Source organism: Barbus barbus, assembly GCF_936440315.1.
Source record: "Barbus barbus genome assembly, chromosome: 2".
NCBI classification, from domain to species: domain Eukaryota; kingdom Metazoa; phylum Chordata; class Actinopteri; order Cypriniformes; family Cyprinidae; genus Barbus; species Barbus barbus.
In genome coordinates, this window is record NC_136730.1 from 34,413,537 (window position 1) to 34,433,909 (window position 20,373).

The following is a 20,373-nucleotide window of genomic DNA, read 5'->3' on the forward strand; positions in this document are numbered from 1 at the left end:
CGCCTTTGAGAACCTGTCCACCACAGTGGGGACTACCGTCTTGCCATTAGAAGGGGGCAAGCCAGTAACAAAGTCCATCGCTATGTGTGACCAGGGTCGCGAAGGGACCGACAGCGGCTGGAGTAGCCCTACTGGGGGTCGATTGGAGCCCTTACCCGCAGCGCAAATCGGACAGGCCGACACGAACCGTCGAGCATCCCACGCCACGGACAGCCACTAAAAACGCTGCTTGATTAACCTATACGTACGAGTCGCTCCAGGGTGGCACGCTAGGCTAGAGGAGTTCGGACGGCAGTTCGGACTGACTCGGGCACGAACAGCAGACTCTCTGGGCATCCAGCGGGAACAATAGCATCACGTAACGTAGTGTGGACCTTGGACTCCACCCCCCAGGTGACCGCCACCACATCCCGTTCGGGATGCAGAATAGCCACAAGGGGGGAGGGACTAGCCTTAGCCTCAAAGATCTGCAACAGCGCGTCAGGTTTACCATTCTTAGAGCCCGGGCGATACGAAATGGTAAACCTGAAACGTCCAAAAAATAATGCCCAGCGAGCCTGCCTGGAATTTATTCTTTTAGCGGTGCGGATATACTCCAGATTTTTATGGTCAGTCCAAACAATAAATGTAAACCCCGCACCCTCTAACCAGTGACGCCACTCCTCCAGTGCCAGCTTGACAGCTAGTAACTCCTTATTCCCGATGTCGTAGTTCCGTTACGTGGGGGTTAAACGATGAGAAAAAAAGGTGCAGGGATGTATTTTCTCATCTGAAGATGATCTCTGAGACAAAACTGCCCCAACCCCCACCTCGGACGCATTGACCTCCACCATAAACTGCCGAGACGGGTCAGGGTCGTTAAAATGGGAGCTGAAATAAACCGACTCTTCAAGCTCTCAAGTGCAGTTTGGGCTTGCGACAACCAACAGAATAGTTTCGTAGTGGAGGTGAGATCCGTCAAAGGAAGAGCGACCTGACTAAAGTTCCGAATGAACCGCCTGTAAAAATTGGCAAAGCCCAGAAAACGCTGGACTGCTCTACGACTATCTGGGGTGAGCCAATCAGCAACAGCTTTTACCTTGGCAAGATCCATTCGGATACCTTCAGGCTAGAGAATAAACCCCAGGAATGGAACCAACCGTGCGTGAAACTCACACTTCTCCACCTTGGCGAATAAACGATTCTCCAGCAGCCGCTGGAGCACTCGCCTGACGTGCTGGATATGATCGCGCTCATTCTGGGAGTTTGAAAGGCCAAACGGCATAACAAGGTATTCAAAATGCCCAGAATGGGTGTTAAAGGCAGTCTTCCATTTGTCCCCTTCCCTAATCCGAACCAAGTGATAAGCACTGCGGAGGTCCAACTTCATAAAAATGGTTGCCCCCTGCAAGAGTTCGAAGGCCGACGACATCAACGGCAAAGGATAACGATTCTTTACCGTGATGTCATTCAACCTCCGATAGTCTATACAGGGGCGCAGCGAACCATCCTTCTTCTCCAAGAAGAAGAACCCCGCCCCAGCTGGAGAGGAAGAGGGACGGATAAGGCCTGCTAACAGAGGATTGTGTATATATCTCTCCATGGTCTCCCTCTCTGGTCCGGACAGAGAGTAAAAGCGCCCCTTAGGTGGGGAAGTGCCAGGCAACAAGTCAATCGCACAGTCGTACGGGCGGTGTGGAGGCAGAGATGAAGCTCAGGACTTACTGAACACCGCTCTCAAGTCATGGTAAGCCTCCGGTACATTCGCCAGGCTCACCGGCTCCTCCTGCAACACAGAACAAGACATGACCGGGGAAAATGCAGCACCCAAACATTGAGCTAAACAGAAAGGGCTCCAAGCCAAAACAGAACTGCGAGCCCAATCGATATGGGGGTTGTATTTGACCAACCAGGTGTGACCCAACACCACTGGAGTGGTGGGCGAGTGAATGAGGAAACGGATCTCCTCAGCATGATTACCAGACAGTGTTAATGTGACAAACTTAGTAACATGTGTAATATTAGTCAGTAGGGTGCCACAAAGAGTTCTAGCAGAAATGGGTTCGGCCAGGGCAACAGACGAAATCCCCAGGCGTGTGGCCAATCCGGAATCCATAAAATCGCCCTCCGCTCCAGAGTCGATTAATGCAGAAATCTGGGAAACAGCTCCCCCGAACCGTAACGAAGCCTGAAACTCTAAACGACCACCAGATGGCAGTCGAGTGGCAGTCACGCTCGCCATATGCTCTCCCCTGCGTGATGAGCGTCGCCCCTCTACAGGGCACGCAGCTGCCACATGACCCACCTCCCCGCAGTAGAGAGACAGCTGATTGGCCAAGCGACGGCATCGCTCCCCCACAGTCAACCGTGCTCTTCTGACCCTCATAGGCTCCTCCTCCGGGAGGACGAGGCGTTGAGACAGCGTGTCACAAGCTGTTGTCGTCTCGGCGCCCGCGACACGCTTGCGGGGAAATCCCCCTCTTCGGTACTGGGAACAGAGAGCGATCCGGTCGTCGACTCGAATGGCGAGGTCGATCAACCCATCCAAGCCAGCAGGCAGCTCAAGGGAATAGATCTCGTCCTTCACGTGCTCTGCCAAGAAGCCGAGAAGGCACCCTGAACCGTGACATTTCAACATAATAATAATAATAGTAGTTTTTTGAGCAGCAAATCAGAATATTATAATGATTTCTAAAGGATCATGTGACACTGAAGACTGGAGTAATGATGTTAAAAATTCAGCTTTGATCACAGGAATAAATTACATTTTAAAACATATTCAAATAGAAAACTTTTATTTTAAATAGTAAAAAAAATCAAAATTGTTTTGCTGTACTTTGGATCAAATAAATGCAGGCTTGGTGAGCAGAAGAGGCTTCTTTAAAAACATAAAAAATCTTACTGTTCAAAAACTTTTGACTGGTAGCGTTAATAAAATGAAATAATACAGTAACAATTAGTTGGAGTTGTTGTGTTAAATTTCAGTAATTTTGACAGTCAAAGTTGACAAGCTCTCCGATGAGAAACAGCGGGATGGGATTCAGGCAGATCCTTTTTTTTTGAACCCTCTTTCCAGTATTCCATCTGATCTGTGACTTTCAGTGCATTTGGTGCAACAAAGATCGACTGTCTGAATGAACCTGCAAGCACAAGAAAAAAAAAAAACATTAATTTTCAAAGCAGTGTTTACAGAATTTACCTCAACTGTCAAACTCGGTGCTGTATGCACTTTGATGTTAATAAAAAGGGAACGCACCTACGCACCTACAAGGGAAGGTACATAATTAGTTGATAATCCATCACATTCAAATTATTAAAGCTCCATTTTTTACAATCCATTGTCAATCTGTAGAGCAAAGTGGTAGAATGCTGAATTAATGGGTTTGATTCCAGGGGCGGTTCTAGGGTGAGTGGATACCCAGGGCTTAGCCCAGAGACATTAATTTATGTATTAGAAAACATGGGATACAAGTCAAATAAAACAGGTTATGCTGAAAATTAACCTTTACATTGGCTAAGTGGCTTAATTTTTTTTAAAGCGACAAGTATAATTATTTATAATTTGCACTTACAAATTGCATAAATAATATTATGAAATTAATGTTTTAAATATATACCCAAAAAATAGGTAATGATAGAAAAAAATACAATGATACTTTTAAAAATGAGACTAAAATTACCAGTACGTGTCAGCAAGCCACTGTCTTAATGACTGAGCCATTGAGTCATTTATTCAATCAATTCATTAAAAACTGCTGATTCAGTCAGGAATGAAGAAACAGTTTTTATGAATGGATCAACGAATCACTGATTCAAGGCATTCAAAAAAGGTAAATTCTTTCAGTAATGAAACACTGTTGTGTGCAGAGATGACTATAGCAAAAAGACTATATTTTCTTCACGATTTAAATAACTTAATATTAACTTCTTGTTTATTGAATTCTGTAGCCCTGACACTTAGTAAAGTCTGCCACAGACCATGCTAAATGCTAACCAATCTGTTCATATAATCTAGTCATTCTAAATGTGTGCGTCCTAGAAAATCTGTGCTTATAATACCATGATTAAAAATCTATATTTGTTGCTATACAGTAACAGTAATCTAATTTTGTCAGATGGGGATATTGGTATTATGAATTTATAGGCTATAGTAAGTTAAAGATACCTGAAGCAGCTGCATTTTGCTGTTGCATTTTGCTGTTTAAGTGCTGGTTTAATATAAATAATTTTAATGCGCATGAAAACTTGATGCGCACAAAACATGGTAATAAAAACATTCGGGGTTTCAGCCCCCTTAGCCCACCCCTAGGGCCTGTTTGATTCCCAGGGAATTAATAACTTAATAAAATGTGTAGGGGAGCGCAGGTCACAAACTAACACAGGGTTAGTTGTAACACACATGGTTTAAATATTTCCACACATGCCAGCATAACCAACTTTACAGTATTTACTAGCTGCCATATCAACACTATGTAGAGAATAAAGAGCACCAAAATTCAAAACTCTTTTGAAGATGTCGCTGAATATTTAATATACCAAAGTAGAAGTAAATTTCTGGCAGAAGTAAATTTGGTCATCTCAGTTTTTAGTATTCATTTAAAATTTGACAAATCTGCTATTATTGTAATCTCCAATCTGTTATTTATCAGTTTAGATAGTTTTATAATGCTTCGCTAACTAGCAGAAGACACTTACCAGTTTTAAATTCAAGTTGCACAGACGGGGAACGTTATAACACTGCGTTACAATGTGCCCCGCTATTATTAATCTATGCTATTCTATGACATTAGCGATGCAATTTAAACAATTTATGCATTTTATTTTTTTTATTATTTAACCTTTATTTAAACAGGAATCTAATTGAGACTTAAAATCTCTTTTACAAGAGAGACCTGGCCAAGGTAGCAGCCATACAGTAAGACAATTATAAAATACAAGTACACATTACAACAATATTTAAACATATCCTCTTAACAAAAACAATCACAAGCTTCCAATACCACTCTCTTTATGATGCCTTTAAATTCACCAATAGACACACATTTATCTAGTTTTAGATCTTTTTGCAAATTATTCCATGCCCAGGGTGCCCAATATGAAAATGCAGTTTTCCCCAGTTCTGTACAAACTCAAGGTATGTTAAAAAGAAAACACTTGGAAGAGCGTAGCTGGTAATTGCCAGAACAAAGACAAAGAAGAGTACAGAGATAAGCTGGAAGTTTATCTAACATTGCTTTATGTTTTCTACATACAGCTAATGATGTCCAACCCACCATCTCATATAGAATACAATGATGAGTACAGGATATTACATTTGTAATGAAACGTAGTGAAGCATGGTATACCGAATCAAGGCTTTTTAAGATAGAAGAGGCCGCATGCATGTATAATATATCACCATGTTATGGTGAGCTTTCATTAACTTAACTAATGTTACTAAAGTAAAGTTTTAATGAGAAGCCACAAGAAGCAAGTGAATAAATACTGACAATCAATGTTTAATGTTCAGAAATTATTATTTCAAGAAATGGCTAGTTTATGTGTCTTGTGTCCTGTGTCCTGTGATAGATGTTTGTGGAGTGAGGGGAGTGTATCATTTTTGAATGCGTTTCTTCATGCTTTCCTCTGTTTTGAACTACACTGTATACCTAGCTGTATGTTGCAATCAGGGCCGTCCCAAGCATGGTTGCAGATTTCATTGTCAAACTTCAAAATTAGATTAGTTTTAATTGTTAAAAAACATCATTATTTTATTTGAAAAAGTTAATAATTTTCTTTTATTTTAGTTTGTCTTGTGTATTTTTTTCATTATATCCGATAACATTTTAAGCTGTCATATGGTTATGTTACAACGTGCTCATCACATGTTACAATGTACCCCACCTACGGGGCATGCTGTCACGAAAAATAATGAAAAACATATACATTGTAATTATGAAACAACGCAACATATTTGTACTAGACAAGTGTGAACCTAAAGTGTATAAAAAAATTATACTCGAACCCCACATGGATTTACACAAACTAAGAAAGTATAACAGTGTTAGGTTGTGCCCCGTGATCCCTTACTTTAAATACAATATAACTTGCTTTGGATAAAAGCATCTGGCAAATGCATGAATGTAAATACAATGTAAAACAAAATGTATTTTGGGTTACCTAATTCTGCCTTTCTGTAAAATGGACAGCTGGCTGTATGATGATTCTGCCCTCATATTCAGGATCCTGTTTTTGTTTGGAGAAATCTCCTGTAACAGACAGAGTCACAACACCCTTTTAGTGTTACTACAGTTTATGATCAGAAAAAAAAAAATACTGTACAGTAACAAACATTTTTAATAAAATATTTTTTTTTTTGGTAACACTTTACAATAAGGTGTCATTTGTTAACATTAGTTATGTCACGAATCTGGTCCATGCTCTCCCGGTCAACCACCACTAGAGGTCACCCGTTCACCACATTGACTTTTTCACTCACAACACACTGGACTCCATTTCCCACAATTCATTGCACTGACGACACGCACAGCTGTTCACCATTATCTCGCCCACACCTGATTATCATTTCACAATCACTCACTCACTATTTAAGTCTGGGACTTGCTATTGCTCACTGCCGAGTAATGTTAGCCTGCTACCTTACAAAGCGTTCTTAGTTTTCATAGTCTTGTCTTGCCTTGTTTTCCTTTCCGTGTCTGACCCTGCCCGAGTTCTTGGATTATTCTCTCTGCCTTGCCCTGTCTGGATTTTGTATGCCGATCGTCGACCCTCGCTTGTTCCACGGATTGCTCTGTCTTGCCTCTGCCATACCTGTTTGCTGTCTCCCGACCCTGCCTGTATGACCACGTTTTACAATAAAGCTTTGCAAATGGATCCGTACGTCTCACCTCTCGTCAGCCCTGTAACAAGTTAATGTATTAACTAATATGAACAAACAATGAACAATGCATTTATTACACTATTTATTAATCTTTGTTAATGTTAGTTAATGAAAATACAGTTGTTGTTTATTCATGTTAGTTCACAGTGCATCAACTAATGTTAACAAACACAACTTGTGATTTTAATAACGCATTAGTAAATGCTGAAATTAACACTAACTAAGATTAATAAATGCTGTAGAAGTATTGTTCATTCTTAGTTCATGTTTACTAATGTTTTTAACTAACGTCAATGTTAACTAATGAACCTTATTGTAAAGTGTTACCACACTTTTAAAATTTACTAGCAAAACTTACTATATTAATATATTGCTAGCCCATTCCTCTCTTTAAAAAGTAAACTCGTTCTGCGAGTTAGTGGAGAACAGCAGCCCGTGGCTAATTTGGCTACTTTAGTAATATTAGTTAAGTTGATGAAAGCTCACCTGTTGTTACGACGGCAATCACAGGAAAAGACACAAATACTCCTCCGATGCAGACAACATGACCACAAACTTGAAAATAAAATACAAAAGATGTACTTAACAGTGTTATTTCTTAACTCAGTTTTCCTCCGTATTTCATGTTAGCTCGCGGTTTTATTTTACGTCTCACTGAATAGGGACCGTCTCTAAAGTTACATATAACATTGGTACACAATAAATAGCATTTGAAGAGAATTACACTTCACAGGTGTACAAAAGATATTATGCTTCTCTGTGATCGTTAACTTCGGCTAACTGACATTATTATCTTACCAGTTGATGTTATCATTGATGCTATGGCATTCACAAGAAGAGGCTCCAAAAAACGGTAACACTTTATTTCGATAGTCCACTTTAGATATTCTACTAATAGTAAGTAACTTTGCAAATACATGTCAACTAGTAGTCATTAAAGTATTAGTAGACTGCCTGCTTAATATCTTTTAACACTTTATTTTGATGGATCCACAACATACTGACAATGAGAAACTTTGCAAGTATGTGTCAACTTATTCTACTAACCCTAAACCTAACCTAACAGTCTACTCTGAGAGTTAGTAAACATGTAGTTGCAAATTAATGAGAATTAGTTGACATGTAGTAGATATGTAGCTACAAGGTTACTTATAGTTAGTAGAATGTCTAAACTGGACTATCAAAATAAAGTGTAACCCAAAATACACCTCAGACGTTGTAGACGACATCTAGACTAGAAACTTGAAAAGAACAAACAAAAGAAGTACTTGAAAATACTGTTTAAAATCTCCACTGAAACAGTGGTGTTGCCTACGCACTTTAGCTCAATAACGTTATTTCATGTTAGTTAGTTAGTTAAGGTTAAGTAACGACTGACCAGATTAACTGACTTGCATTAAAGGGCAGCAGAACCTACAAACGTGTTTCTGGGTTTGACTAAGGTTTATTTTGACTAATATAGGTGACCTTAATTTACTCACCAGTCGACTTTATCACCGTTATGGCAGCGTTAATCTGGCTGTCAGTCAGAAAAAAAGGCCCCAACTCCCAACATGAAAAAATGAATAATGTTAGTTTGCTGTTAACAAGTTAAAACATCTTAAAATATCTCAGTTTTGCATAAAACAGAAACATAAATAATATACTAACCTTTTTGTCCAGTTAACAGTGCAACGTGTCTCTTTTGTCCTTTTACTGCTGCTTCCACCAAACAGCAAACAAAATAAAACCTCCCTCATTGGTCAGTTTTTCGCGGGCAAGTTCAATACTGTAAATTTACAGTAGTTTACTGTAGTGACCAAATATTTTCCCATAATCCTTCGCAGTTTACAGTAAAATACTGCATATACATTTTACAGTATCTTACTGTGCATATTACAGTAAAATACTGTTCAAATTACAAAAATCGGTTACAGTGTATTGTTAAAAGCGCTATATAAATAAAGGTGACTTGACTTGTGTTGTCCTCTGTCTATATATGCTTTCCAACTGAAGGTTCATGAGATGAGATGTACCTTTGAGCTATTACAGAGAACTGGTTTGTCATTGGTTGATCTATATTTTCTTCATTAGTGAAAGTAAAGATTCACTTGAACAATTCATGCCAAATTTATTAAAAGTTTAATAGAAATGTGTAGAAAATATGCTTGACAGTTTAAGACAACTATATCAACTATTTAGCATTTACCGTAATGACTTGTACGATGAACTAATGACTAGATGTTTTGAAGGGTAAGACTATAGCACAGAGAACTATATAATACATGTTTAGCAACATGACAATAGTAAATGATAATATAGGAAACCACAGACAAATCTACATAATCAGTTGCATGAATGTACCAAACTTGTTCAAAAGAACGAGAAACTTTTTATGATGTACACAAGTGACTAGATGATGTGGAGGTTCAACAAGTAGTTTTAAGAATTTAATTTCTGATCTGAGAAATGCACCAAAGCCACTGAGAAAACTGTAAGCTGACTTTGACCCTTTATCCATCGAAGGTTCTGATTGGTGTGTGATCAATTTTGACTCCTAGTGTTTCCACTTGGATAATTGTTTGCTTATTGAGCTAAAACTGTGCAGAGTTATGTGAACAATATTGAATGCTAGTGCTTTCTAAATGACCACATGGTGTAAACACTGAGAAATGTAGGTATTTGTGTGTAGAGTTCTGCAGTAATAGTTCACCAAATCTGACTCATGTGTTAAAGCAGGGGAATAGTCTTTATAGTTTAGGGAAATGGGTGTGCTTTTTGAAAAATGGCATTATGGTTTTGAAATTTTAGTTCAAAAGCCTGGTTATAATGTTTTAACAATTGAGAAAAACTGTAATCAACAATAAGACTGCTAAAAGAATCAGCAAAACAAAGAGAACGAGAAGGAAGGTAAAGGGTCACAAAGTCACAGATATAAAAAAGGGGCCATTCCATGCACAGCTTTGTAAGTTAAAGTGAAAGTTTTAAAATCAATACACAACTGAACAGGAATGCAGACTATAAAGAATGCCTCACGCCTGCGATATGCTGATTAAATGGAGTATAAGCGAGAACATGTGCTGCTTAATACTGGATATATTGCAGCCATTTGAAAGATTTAGGAGGTAGACCAACAAATAGTGCATTACAATTATCAATCTTGGAAGTAACAAATGCGCCAATAAGCCTTTCAGCATCAGACAGTGTGAGGAAAGTCTTACATAAAGCAAATTTTGTGATACCCTACATATGTGAAATCTAAAGTCAGATAGGCATCAGAAATCACACCAAAGTTATGAGCATGTGTAGATGGAATTATGGTACTATTGTCATAATCAAATTAAAACAACTACCTTTATAAATATCTGCTATAGATCTGATGTACAATAATCTACTGTCTCCAGAAAGTATAATTGATGGTTATTTGGCTTGTTTTTCTTCGTAAGCTAAATATTATTCTTAAAAGTGGTGAGACAGATGTGCTCAGCTGTGTTTGAACATTCAGCTTTCCCAGTACCTCTCTAAACACATCCAGACACAGGATTATGATTTCTTCTTCTTTAGGTTTGATTGATGCTGATTTGTAGATTTGTAGGTCTTTTACAAAACAAAAAAATCAGGCACTTGATAACTTGCCTATTATAATTTGCCCATTGTGGGAGTTTGGAAATATCAAGTATGTTTTATGCATTGCATTATAATGACAAGTGAAAAGTTAGGTCAGTGCCTCATACTTGATGATTTTCTCTTGCCAGTACTTCAGTGAAATTCCATGTTAAACATCTGTTAAGGAGCAGTTGGGGCTGACACACTCAAGAGGGCACCTGGCTCTTGTGTATGCTGATTAGCAATCACTCCATGCATTGTTCTTAGCAGTACAAACACTCAGCAATAAGAGGACAAACCATTAGCAACATGTTAATGGAAAGTACCATTTATTTTAATAAGACTGCGACTGTGAGCATTAGTTTACTACGCATTTGTGACTCATTTGTTTAACTCTGGAAAATCATACCAATGCATTACAGTTCCTGTCAAACACTTGCTTTAGTGTTTAAGGCAGAATGAGGACCTGTGGTGGACTCAATTCAATGGCTTGGTTCTACCCAGGCAGGAACCCTAAATCAAAGCTCTTCTTAAAAACTGGAGCTGCCCAGACAGCGGCCTTGGCCCTTGTCTGTGGAGGGTCACATATACTGTACACATGCAGGGGGATTATGGGATGAAAGAATACCACTGACTGTTAAATTGCCTGATTTCTGTTAGGTTGCAAAGGGGAAGCAGTTGTGTATAATTCTGGATATTAATCACAAAGCCTGGGACTAAAGTGCAGTTTTGTGCGCAATTGTGTTTCAGTGGACTTGAGTGTATCTGTTATGTGAACCGCAGGAGCTGCAATTTTACGTTGACTCTAAGGAGTTGCTTTTTACCAAACACATCTGGAAAGGTTAGTTAATCACATCAAATCAAGGAAATGGCTGATAAATGGCAGAGGTCTGAGATACCTCAGTCTGGGTTTCTCATTGGCTTTGCCATTGAGTGTGAGCCTCAGCTGGTTTGATCTCTATCAGTTTGTGGTATTATGAGAGCATTGTTGGTGCATTTGAATCCTAATCCTGCCCTTCACTCCCCCTCATAAAGCGCTATACTTTAGGGAAAACTTAATCCTTTGTATAGGGTTTATCATCCCTCTTCCAGTTTAATCTTGAAAGAGCTTCATGATGTGGATTTCCATAAGAGACCAAGGACTAGCGGTATCAATAATCATATTTATTTTGACAACTCACAGTGGTTAGATGCTGCTCGCTGATAATTCTCTTGCAAGTGAACTGCCTGAGATCTAACATGACACAACATCATACAGGCTGGTGGGACTTCTTTTACCCTGTATGGAATGCTATCAGAGTTGAAGAGGGAATGTTGAAGCTCGATCCAGCCCTGGATCAGAAAGCCTATCTCTTTCCCTGAGCAGCAGGTGACAGGCAAACACACGACACAAATGCCACCATGACTGTAGGAGCCGAATCATCTCTGGAGGCAAAACTGGCTCATCTAAGCACTGTGGAGTGGCAAGGCTTTAATACATATTATTCACAAAGAGCATGATTGATAATGCAAATGTGTCCAGCTGCTAGGGTTGGCAGGCAGAGCGCAGCGCTGCTCCCGGTGTTTCTCCTCGAATCGCAGAGCCACATTAGAGCCACGTCCCCTGACACTAAAGCAGCATGTGGGAAGACCTCACTCTTCTGTAGATGCTTTTTCCCAGACGTTTGTTTGTGTCCTTACTTACGATCAGCGATCCGTATGGTACTGAGAGGTCCACAGGGACAATGGGTTGTGCAGTAGCTTTGTTTTTGTCTATCAAAATGCCCATCAATACAACATAAGATATCTGAGCCAGAAAACCGATTACCATGCTTAGTAGCACAGCACCCCCTTGTGAACATTTCACAGCCAAGACTGGCATGGATTTATAAGAAATGCATGCAGGTTTTTAGATTCCCCACTGGGCTCTACTGGTTTCTTGCAGTAAATTTGCATAATGATAATAATAATAATATAGCAAGATCAGAACTTGCAATGTAACTGCAATATCTTTAAAACCATTCATCAGAAAATATTAGAAAGACATTCTCATCGAATTATGGTAAATTCTCAGGTTGAATTTTCTTTATTCGCAACATTGTAAAGAAATTGTCATCATACATTATTGTCTAAATGATTTTTGATAAATAGTGGCAGTGAAGAATACAAAAAGGATACAAATATCTGTATAAAAATGCACAACACAATCTTGAGCAGTCAGAAGAAATAGTGGGATAATGAAATAATCAATAGTGGGGCTAACACTTTAGATTAGGGCACACATATTCACTATTAGCTAAGAGTTTTCTCTCAATGAACTCCCAATTTGATGCTTATTGATAGTAGGTAAGGTAGTTGTTTGTGGTAGTTATGTTTAGATATGGGGTAGGGTTAAGGGATCTAGAAATATGGTCATGCAAACTAATGCATTCATGCAGTGCCCTACAAAAGTATTGGAACAGTAAAGACAAAATTGCTCTGTTGGCTGTGGAGTCAAGACATTTACATATATGATTAAAAGATGAATATGAGACAAAACTACAGAATGTAATTTTATTATTGGGTGATTCAACACATAGATGTTTTACCAGCTAAGAAGTTCAGCACTTTTAGTGTTTCATCCCCCTATCTGATGTGAGCATAAGTATCAGAACTTTTGTCTCACAGGTCTTTCTAAGTGTGTCCTGTTGCATTAATTTTTCAGATATTAAAAGCAGGGAATGTGTCGTATCAGTTATATCCATTACTTCTGCATTCTGAATCTTGCATTCGATGACACACACAAACCAGGATGAAGATGAGGGAGCTGACTTTGAGAGAAAAGCAAGCAATTTGGATGCTAAAAGAAAAGAGGAAGTCAATTAGTGCTATAGAAAAAACAAAGGGCATGTAGAAATCAAGAGTTTGGAAACCACAAGCAACCAACAACTACCTGATTGGCTGAGAAAACAACAGTAGTTGATGACAGACAAATCATAAAAGCTGTGAAAATGAACCCTAAAAGACATGTCTGTAAAATCACCAACAACTTCCAGAAGGCTGGGGTGATGCTCTGACAATCTACTGTCCTCAGGAGACTTTGACATAGAATAACAGAGGCTACACAGCAAGATACAAACCTCTGACCAGCTCCAAAAATAGAAAGGCAAGATTAGAGTTTGCACAAAAGCACAAAGGTGAGCCAGAAGAGTTTTGGAACGGTGTTTATGGACTGATGAGACAAAGATGAACCTTTAACTAAGTGATGGGAAAGCAAAAATGTGGAGAAAAAAAGGGAACTGCAAATGATCCCAAGAATACAGCTTCATCTGTAAAGCATGGTGGAGGTGGTGTCATGGCATGGGCATGCATGGCTGCCTCTGGAACAAGCCCTCTCAACTTTACTGATGACTTCATGTATGATGACAGTAACAGAATGAATTTGGAAGGGTACAAAACCATATTGCCTACCAATATTCAAGAAAATGCCACCAGATTCATTGGGAAGTGCTTTATGTTGCATCAGGACAATGAGCCAAAACACCCTGCCAGTTCAGTCAATGAATTTATAAGGGCAAAGAAATGAAAAGTCTTAGATTGCCCAAGTCAATCTCTAGATTTAAATCCGATTTAACATGAATTTCACCAGCTGAAGAGCAGAGTAAAGGCAGAAACTCCCCAAAACAAACGACAACTGGAATTGGCTGCAATAAAGGCTGGGAAAAGTATTTCAAAGGATGAGACCAAGAGTCTGGTGATGTCTATGGGTCACAGACTCACTGCTGTGATTGTGTGCAAGGGATCTGCAACTAAATAATAGCTTTTAATCTTTTATATCTGCCTTATGTTCAAATGTCCCAATATTTATGCTCACATCAATGAGTGGGATGAACTCTAAAAGTGCTGTTCTTTTTATTTGGTAAAACATGTATTTGTTGAAACTAATAATAAAGTGTGACATTCTGTAGTTTTGTCTCCTATTCATCTTTTAATCATATTTGCAAATGTCTTGACTCCACAGCAAACAGAGCAATTTTGTCTTCACTGTTCCAATACTTATGGAGGGCACTGTATGTTCTTTCTAAGTACTAATAACCATCCAATATGCAACTAGTTAATAGTGAATAGTATTCCCTATTCTAAATTATTACCCTAGTGGAATATGAATGAATGGAATAAAAATGAAAAATTATTTATTATTGCTCTGACACTGGTTAAACCAACCTGATTTAATGAGAAAACTTCACTATTTTAGGCACTTTCGTATGAATTCCTACAATGTGACGTATGAAAATGTATGATTTTTAGAAAAAAGTAACCATGAAGGTCCACCACTAACCCCACGCCTAAACAATCAGCAGATCATATGAACGTGTACAAATGGGATCATAAAAATCATGCAAATTACCCGCAATTTAGCATGTAAAATAGTTACAAATTGCCATGAAATTGTTGATATTAATGTACACTATATTGTATCAGTTCCTGTTTAGTGTATTTCTTTGACAGATCAGTGCTTCCACAATCAGGATGACTGCAAGAAGATGAAAATGTAATCAATAAAGGTCACAGCAGCACACAGTTAAACTTTCTTGCAATTTGTATGAAACTTTTTTTTTAATGAATTTATTTTATGTTTCTTTTATTCATGAATTAAACTTACAAAATTTGCATATTATTATTATTATTTTAAAAGTAAAAATTAAATGGTTTGTTTGTTAATACATACTCTTACTGTTTGTCTGCCTTCCTGAAGAAATTTGACTATTAAAAAAAGAACAGATGAAAAATATGACAACTGAATGGGTAAAAACATTTGCTAGAAACAAAGTATTATAGTATTCTTGAGAAACGGCAAATTCATGTGCAAAACGAAAACTCACATTCTGTCCTTTTATAGGTTTACTGTAGAACTCAGTGTCCGGTTGCTGGCTCGCTCTTAGACACTCATTTGCAGACGCAGCTACAACAGAAATAAATAAACATTCACTAAAGTATTTGACTGTTATTATGAGTAGACAGAGCTTAGTGATTGGCGGCAGACTCTAGATGTGATCTCATAAATTGCAAAAACACTCTATAGGAGTATAGGATGGTATAGTACAGACATATAGAAGGTACTATTGTATCTCAAAGTCTTGTTACACAGTTTTCCAGACAAAGGGACTAAAGTCCTTGTGTATAAGCCAACAGGTCTAACAGTTTCCCTGAGACACAAAAACTTAATTGCCACCAATAAGGAGAAGAAAATGTAACTGCAACAAATAAAATTTCTTACTTTCATAACAGGGCATTTCTTACTTACTTGGTGTGTGATGAATGATGCTGATTTTATCTGATGGAGAGAAAACGAGAAACGATGCTTGTTAGCTCACACAGATGCATTTTGTCTAGCTCATCCAAAGTCACTTTCTTTTACTCTTTCTCAAATTCTCACTGTAATCTTTACATTAAGGAATCTCACTGATCTGTGATGTGTTTTCTAAACTGATAGGGACTGAGTGCAAAGTGATTGTGTAAAATGAATAACACAAGCAGCTTTTTTCTTAGAAAAAGAGTTTTGATGCAGGTGCAACCAGAATTTCTTTTTAAAAAAACTTGAAAATGGGGCCTTTGATTTACACTTGAAATCTTTGCATACACATATAAATTAATGATTTATCTCAAATATATTTACTGATCATATATACTATATAGTATCAATAAACCTACCATAGACACTCTCATCATCCTCTCTGTTGCTGATGATACTAGCCCTCAGCTGCTGTATTTTCTCCTGGGGAAAGCAATTTGTTAAACAGGCTTTAATATGCACTTTTTAGATTTCATGTCATGAGGAATCAAAAATTGATTTGTTGGTTGTGTAAGGTAAAAATAATGAACTATTCTTTAAAAGCTACATTTTTTCAAATATGCAAAGGGATTGACTGCCTCATAACAGAAATGTTACAGTCTTGGTGCTAACTCTTTCTATCCTATCTTTTTAGTAATCATATCTATTTCACTTAGAAAACAGAATTTTTTTAAATCTTAAATCAAGAATTAAGATTGAAAGTTTCTTTAATACAGCAGCATGTACGTACTATGTTCTTACTATTGTAATTACTATAACTAGGTAATAATAGCTACTAACCCTACAACTTAAACCTAAATCTAACCTACCTGCTACTTTCTCAGGTAAGTATACTGCAAGTGTACATATTGTACTGTAAAATAATGTGCAACCTCAAAAAAAGAAAAAGAAAAGAGACAGAGATACAATAGTAAAGAAAAACCATTCTGTTTCTGCATTTTACATGTTGTTTCATATTATTAATAATATAACAAATCCCTTTGCTTATTATAAAAAATAATGCTTAATTATAGACTGTATGTATAAATAATATCTGTCACAGTCTCATGCACATATGAAATCACAGTGCTTTACACTATGGCCCATATTTACTAATAAGGGCAAATTATTGTGAGACTGCAATCCCATAAAAGTGCAGATGAAGTTCTGTGGGAGATCTACTGACAATACACAGATGCAGCCGGGTAATTGCCATAATGACCAATGCAGTCTACTAAAAGCAGCGCAAATTAGCGTAGGGTCACATACAAGCAGAGCTGATGATAAAAAGGTATGGGTAATCTACTAAGACAGGGGGGGGGATAAATAATGATACAAATACAAGTAACCTGACTATCACAAACCTTAGTAAATCACCTTAGTAAATTCCCATACATTTTGCGTCTGAAAGGGAAATTACTACAAATGCATATACAATAATTCAGCTGTAAAAATAACTATCCACACTTTTTGTTCTCATAGTTCTCATTATTTTAATGACAAAAAAAGTTATCCATTTTTATTTAAAGATGTTTACATTGTCATTTCCATCACAGAAACACAATACAAGGTTTGATATGTTGCATTTGTTAAAATATTGTTACTATATACAAACTAGTGAGAATGTAAAAAGTATCATATTAGTATTCCATTAACATTCTAAAGGAATTCTAAAGGGTCAACCATGTCCATTACCTGTTGGATGCTATCCATTCCCTTCTGAAGCCTCTGCCAGTCATTGAATCGATCCAGTGCATCATCTATACTCAGAGAGCCTATCTTCACCTCCTGCTGAAGTTTTATCAGCTCATCCAGTCCTGGTGGCTGACTGGGCACAAAGGTGTCATAAGTGGTTGAGATGCTGTCCCTCGGCCTCGCTGTCACCATGGAGACCAGAAAGCAGTTAAAATGTCAGCTGTATGATTTAACATTTGTTATTATTATTATTATTATTATTCAAAGATGAGAGCAGACTCATAACTCCATAGTGCATATAAAACTATTCAGTTTCTGACAGACAAATCTCACCCTGTCTTGTGGGAAAAGAGTACAATGTTTCAGCATCTCCTTGCGACTTTTTCTTCTGGAAAACTAAAAATCCACATAAATACAACACATCATGATTAGAGTTCCAGTTATTGCTCCTACACTGCAGTGGTACACCACACACATCTGAGAATCAGTTTGCATTATCCTGGAGAGTCCACTAGGTGGAGGCCTGTATTCAAAAACTTTAATAGTGCATTTCATGATATAAGGCATGACAATACTGGATAATAAGCAGATGCTTCCAGATAAACAAGAAACAGTCTCCCAACCCAGTGAAGGTTAAATAGTCAATTGAATGAGATACAAAGCACACAGAGATCAATGAAAGCAAGCAAAGAGATCAGTGAAAGCAAGCAAATAGAATTTAAGGGAAGGATGCACTCTGTGATTAAACTGATCATGCTTTAAATGATGTGCTGCATATTATGTTCTGCAGAGCACTGTGTCAACATTTCCCACTGTCGTGGGTTAGGGTTAATCCTCTGTTAGAGAACCTTCTCTTTTGGTCATCATTTAAGACATTACTTATAACATACTCATAAAGAGCACAATAATGTCCCAGCATTTGATCTGACAAAGATTTCCAAACTAGCTGCAATCATGTGGAATTTTATGCGGCAATCCTGCATTCTTGGGGATCCTCGTTCATTCTGTCGTCATCCCCTGAGAAAATCAGTTATGCTGTAATTTTCAGTTATCATGGGTTTTGTTACACTTGTGCAGTCCAAGTTGCTGTAGTTGTGAGTGCAAAGACACAACACACTAGCCCCTTGAGAATGGTCCTTGAGTAGGCGAAGAAATCTGATCAGTGCGTTGGCGAAAGACCCTCTGTAGGAATGAATGGAAAAACCTGGCTTTCTCTCCCTTTGTATTTCCATGCTTTGAAATAAGAGTGATGGACAACGTGTAATTCGCAGTGTTGGCCCTTCTTGGCCCCTTAAGCTGTTCTGATTGGTTGCAGATGATGTCATAGTAGTCTAACATAGTAGTCTAACATATGTGTGTACATATGTTTCAGTGAGCAGAGAAGTTATAAAACTCCATGTGACTAAGCTCAAGCTTAACCCTTATTTATTTCCATATTATAATAATGATCTGTTTGTTGTATTAATTAATTTTTGGACAAGTGAATGACAGACTTGTATCATATGCAGCTGTCATAGACCAATAGATCCTGACCTCCATCACTGCTCTGATGTAAAGACCAGCTCATTATGACACAGTATTCACAGCAGAGGGACTCACTGATGATGCACTCTTCACAACCTCTCTGAACTCTCTCGCTCTCTCTCACACACAGTCCACACTCTCAAATTGCTCACTGCAGTGCTGCCACAAAGCATAATGATAGGAGAAATATGGCTCTAAAACAGTAGCAGTTCCTACACCCCAAAGGCTTGTGGCCCTTTAACACACTGTGAACAGAGTAAAGGATGTTTCAACCACTCATGAAATTAGTTGGACTTTTTCTCAATTGCTTTAGCTCTATTTATTTATCTATCCACTCAAAACAATAAAGTGAAATCACTTTACAACAGTTACTTTCTTTTTCAGACCAGGTTTAAGCAAATTGCATGTTTGGCACGTATGGAAACAAGTACAGTTGTCTACAATATGCACAATAACTAAATGTGCATGGCTCATTGATCACAACTAAAGAGTCAATTCTCTGTGAAACTCTTAATAAATTATAAACATTCTTTCACTGTGTGAGCTATCACATGCAAAACGATCAATTCAATTCTCAAAATCTGTCAGACATGTACAGTCTAAAAATATCTATGACATGAAATGTTTGTAATGACTACTAAATTGGCAAATGACCTGCCATTGTAAATAAAATAGGAGTCTACCAATCAATCAAAAAAGTTGTTTGATTGTTCTGGTGTAACTGGTGTAAACAATCAAGAAGGTTCGTGGGAAAAACAAAACAAACAAACAAGCAAACAAACAAAAAAACAGATTGGGGCAATACCAACAACACTTGTGATGTCAAGGGTTCAGAACAAACCAATCAACCAGTCAAGTTTGGAGACATATAGGCTATGGAGTTGGCTCATTTTTGAACATGGAGAGACATCAAAACCATTAACAAAAGCTACATATACAGGTCCTTTTAAAAAAATTAGCATATTGTGATAAAGTTCATTATTTTCTGTAATGTACTGATAAACATTAGACTTTCATATATTTTAGATTCATTACAACACAACTGAAGTAGTTCAAGCCTTTTATTGTTTTAATATTGATGATTTTGGCATACAGCTCATGAAAACCCAAAATTCCTATCTCAAAAAATTTGCATATCATGAAAAGGTTCTCTAAACGAGCTATTAACCTAATCATCTGAATCAACTAATTAACTCTAAACACCTGCAAAAGATTCCTGAGGCTTTTAAAAACTCCCAGCCTGGTTCATTACTCAAAACCGCAATCATGGGTAATACTGCCGACCTGACTGCTGTCCAGAAGGCCATCATTGACACCCTCAAGCAAGAGGGTAAGACACAGAAAGAAATTTCTGAACGAATAGGCTGTTCCCAGAGTGCTGTATCAAGGCACCTCAGTGGGAAGTCTGTGGGAAGGAAAA

General features: G+C 37.9%; 1 protein-coding gene across 1 annotated transcript in view; it reads right to left on the minus strand.

Annotated features, from left to right (window-relative positions):
* Positions 1-269: 269 nt before the first annotated feature.
* The window catches only part of LOC306881489 (B-cell scaffold protein with ankyrin repeats-like), a gene marked incomplete at both ends in the record, with an annotated part of 111,428 nt that continues 91,324 nt past the window's right edge, over positions 270-20,373 (minus strand). The window contains 12 exons of the mRNA XM_079435628.1: positions 270-525; positions 1,140-1,521; positions 1,705-1,765; positions 1,847-2,595; positions 3,045-3,119; positions 3,236-3,243; positions 15,138-15,166; positions 15,286-15,365; positions 15,708-15,737; positions 16,115-16,178; positions 17,430-17,611; positions 17,763-17,825. Of these exons, the coding sequence (XP_079291754.1) occupies positions 270-525; positions 1,140-1,521; positions 1,705-1,765; positions 1,847-2,595; positions 3,045-3,119; positions 3,236-3,243; positions 15,138-15,166; positions 15,286-15,365; positions 15,708-15,737; positions 16,115-16,178; positions 17,430-17,611; positions 17,763-17,825 (1,979 nt within the window). The remainder of the gene's footprint in view (positions 526-1,139; positions 1,522-1,704; positions 1,766-1,846; positions 2,596-3,044; positions 3,120-3,235; positions 3,244-15,137; positions 15,167-15,285; positions 15,366-15,707; positions 15,738-16,114; positions 16,179-17,429; positions 17,612-17,762; positions 17,826-20,373) is intronic.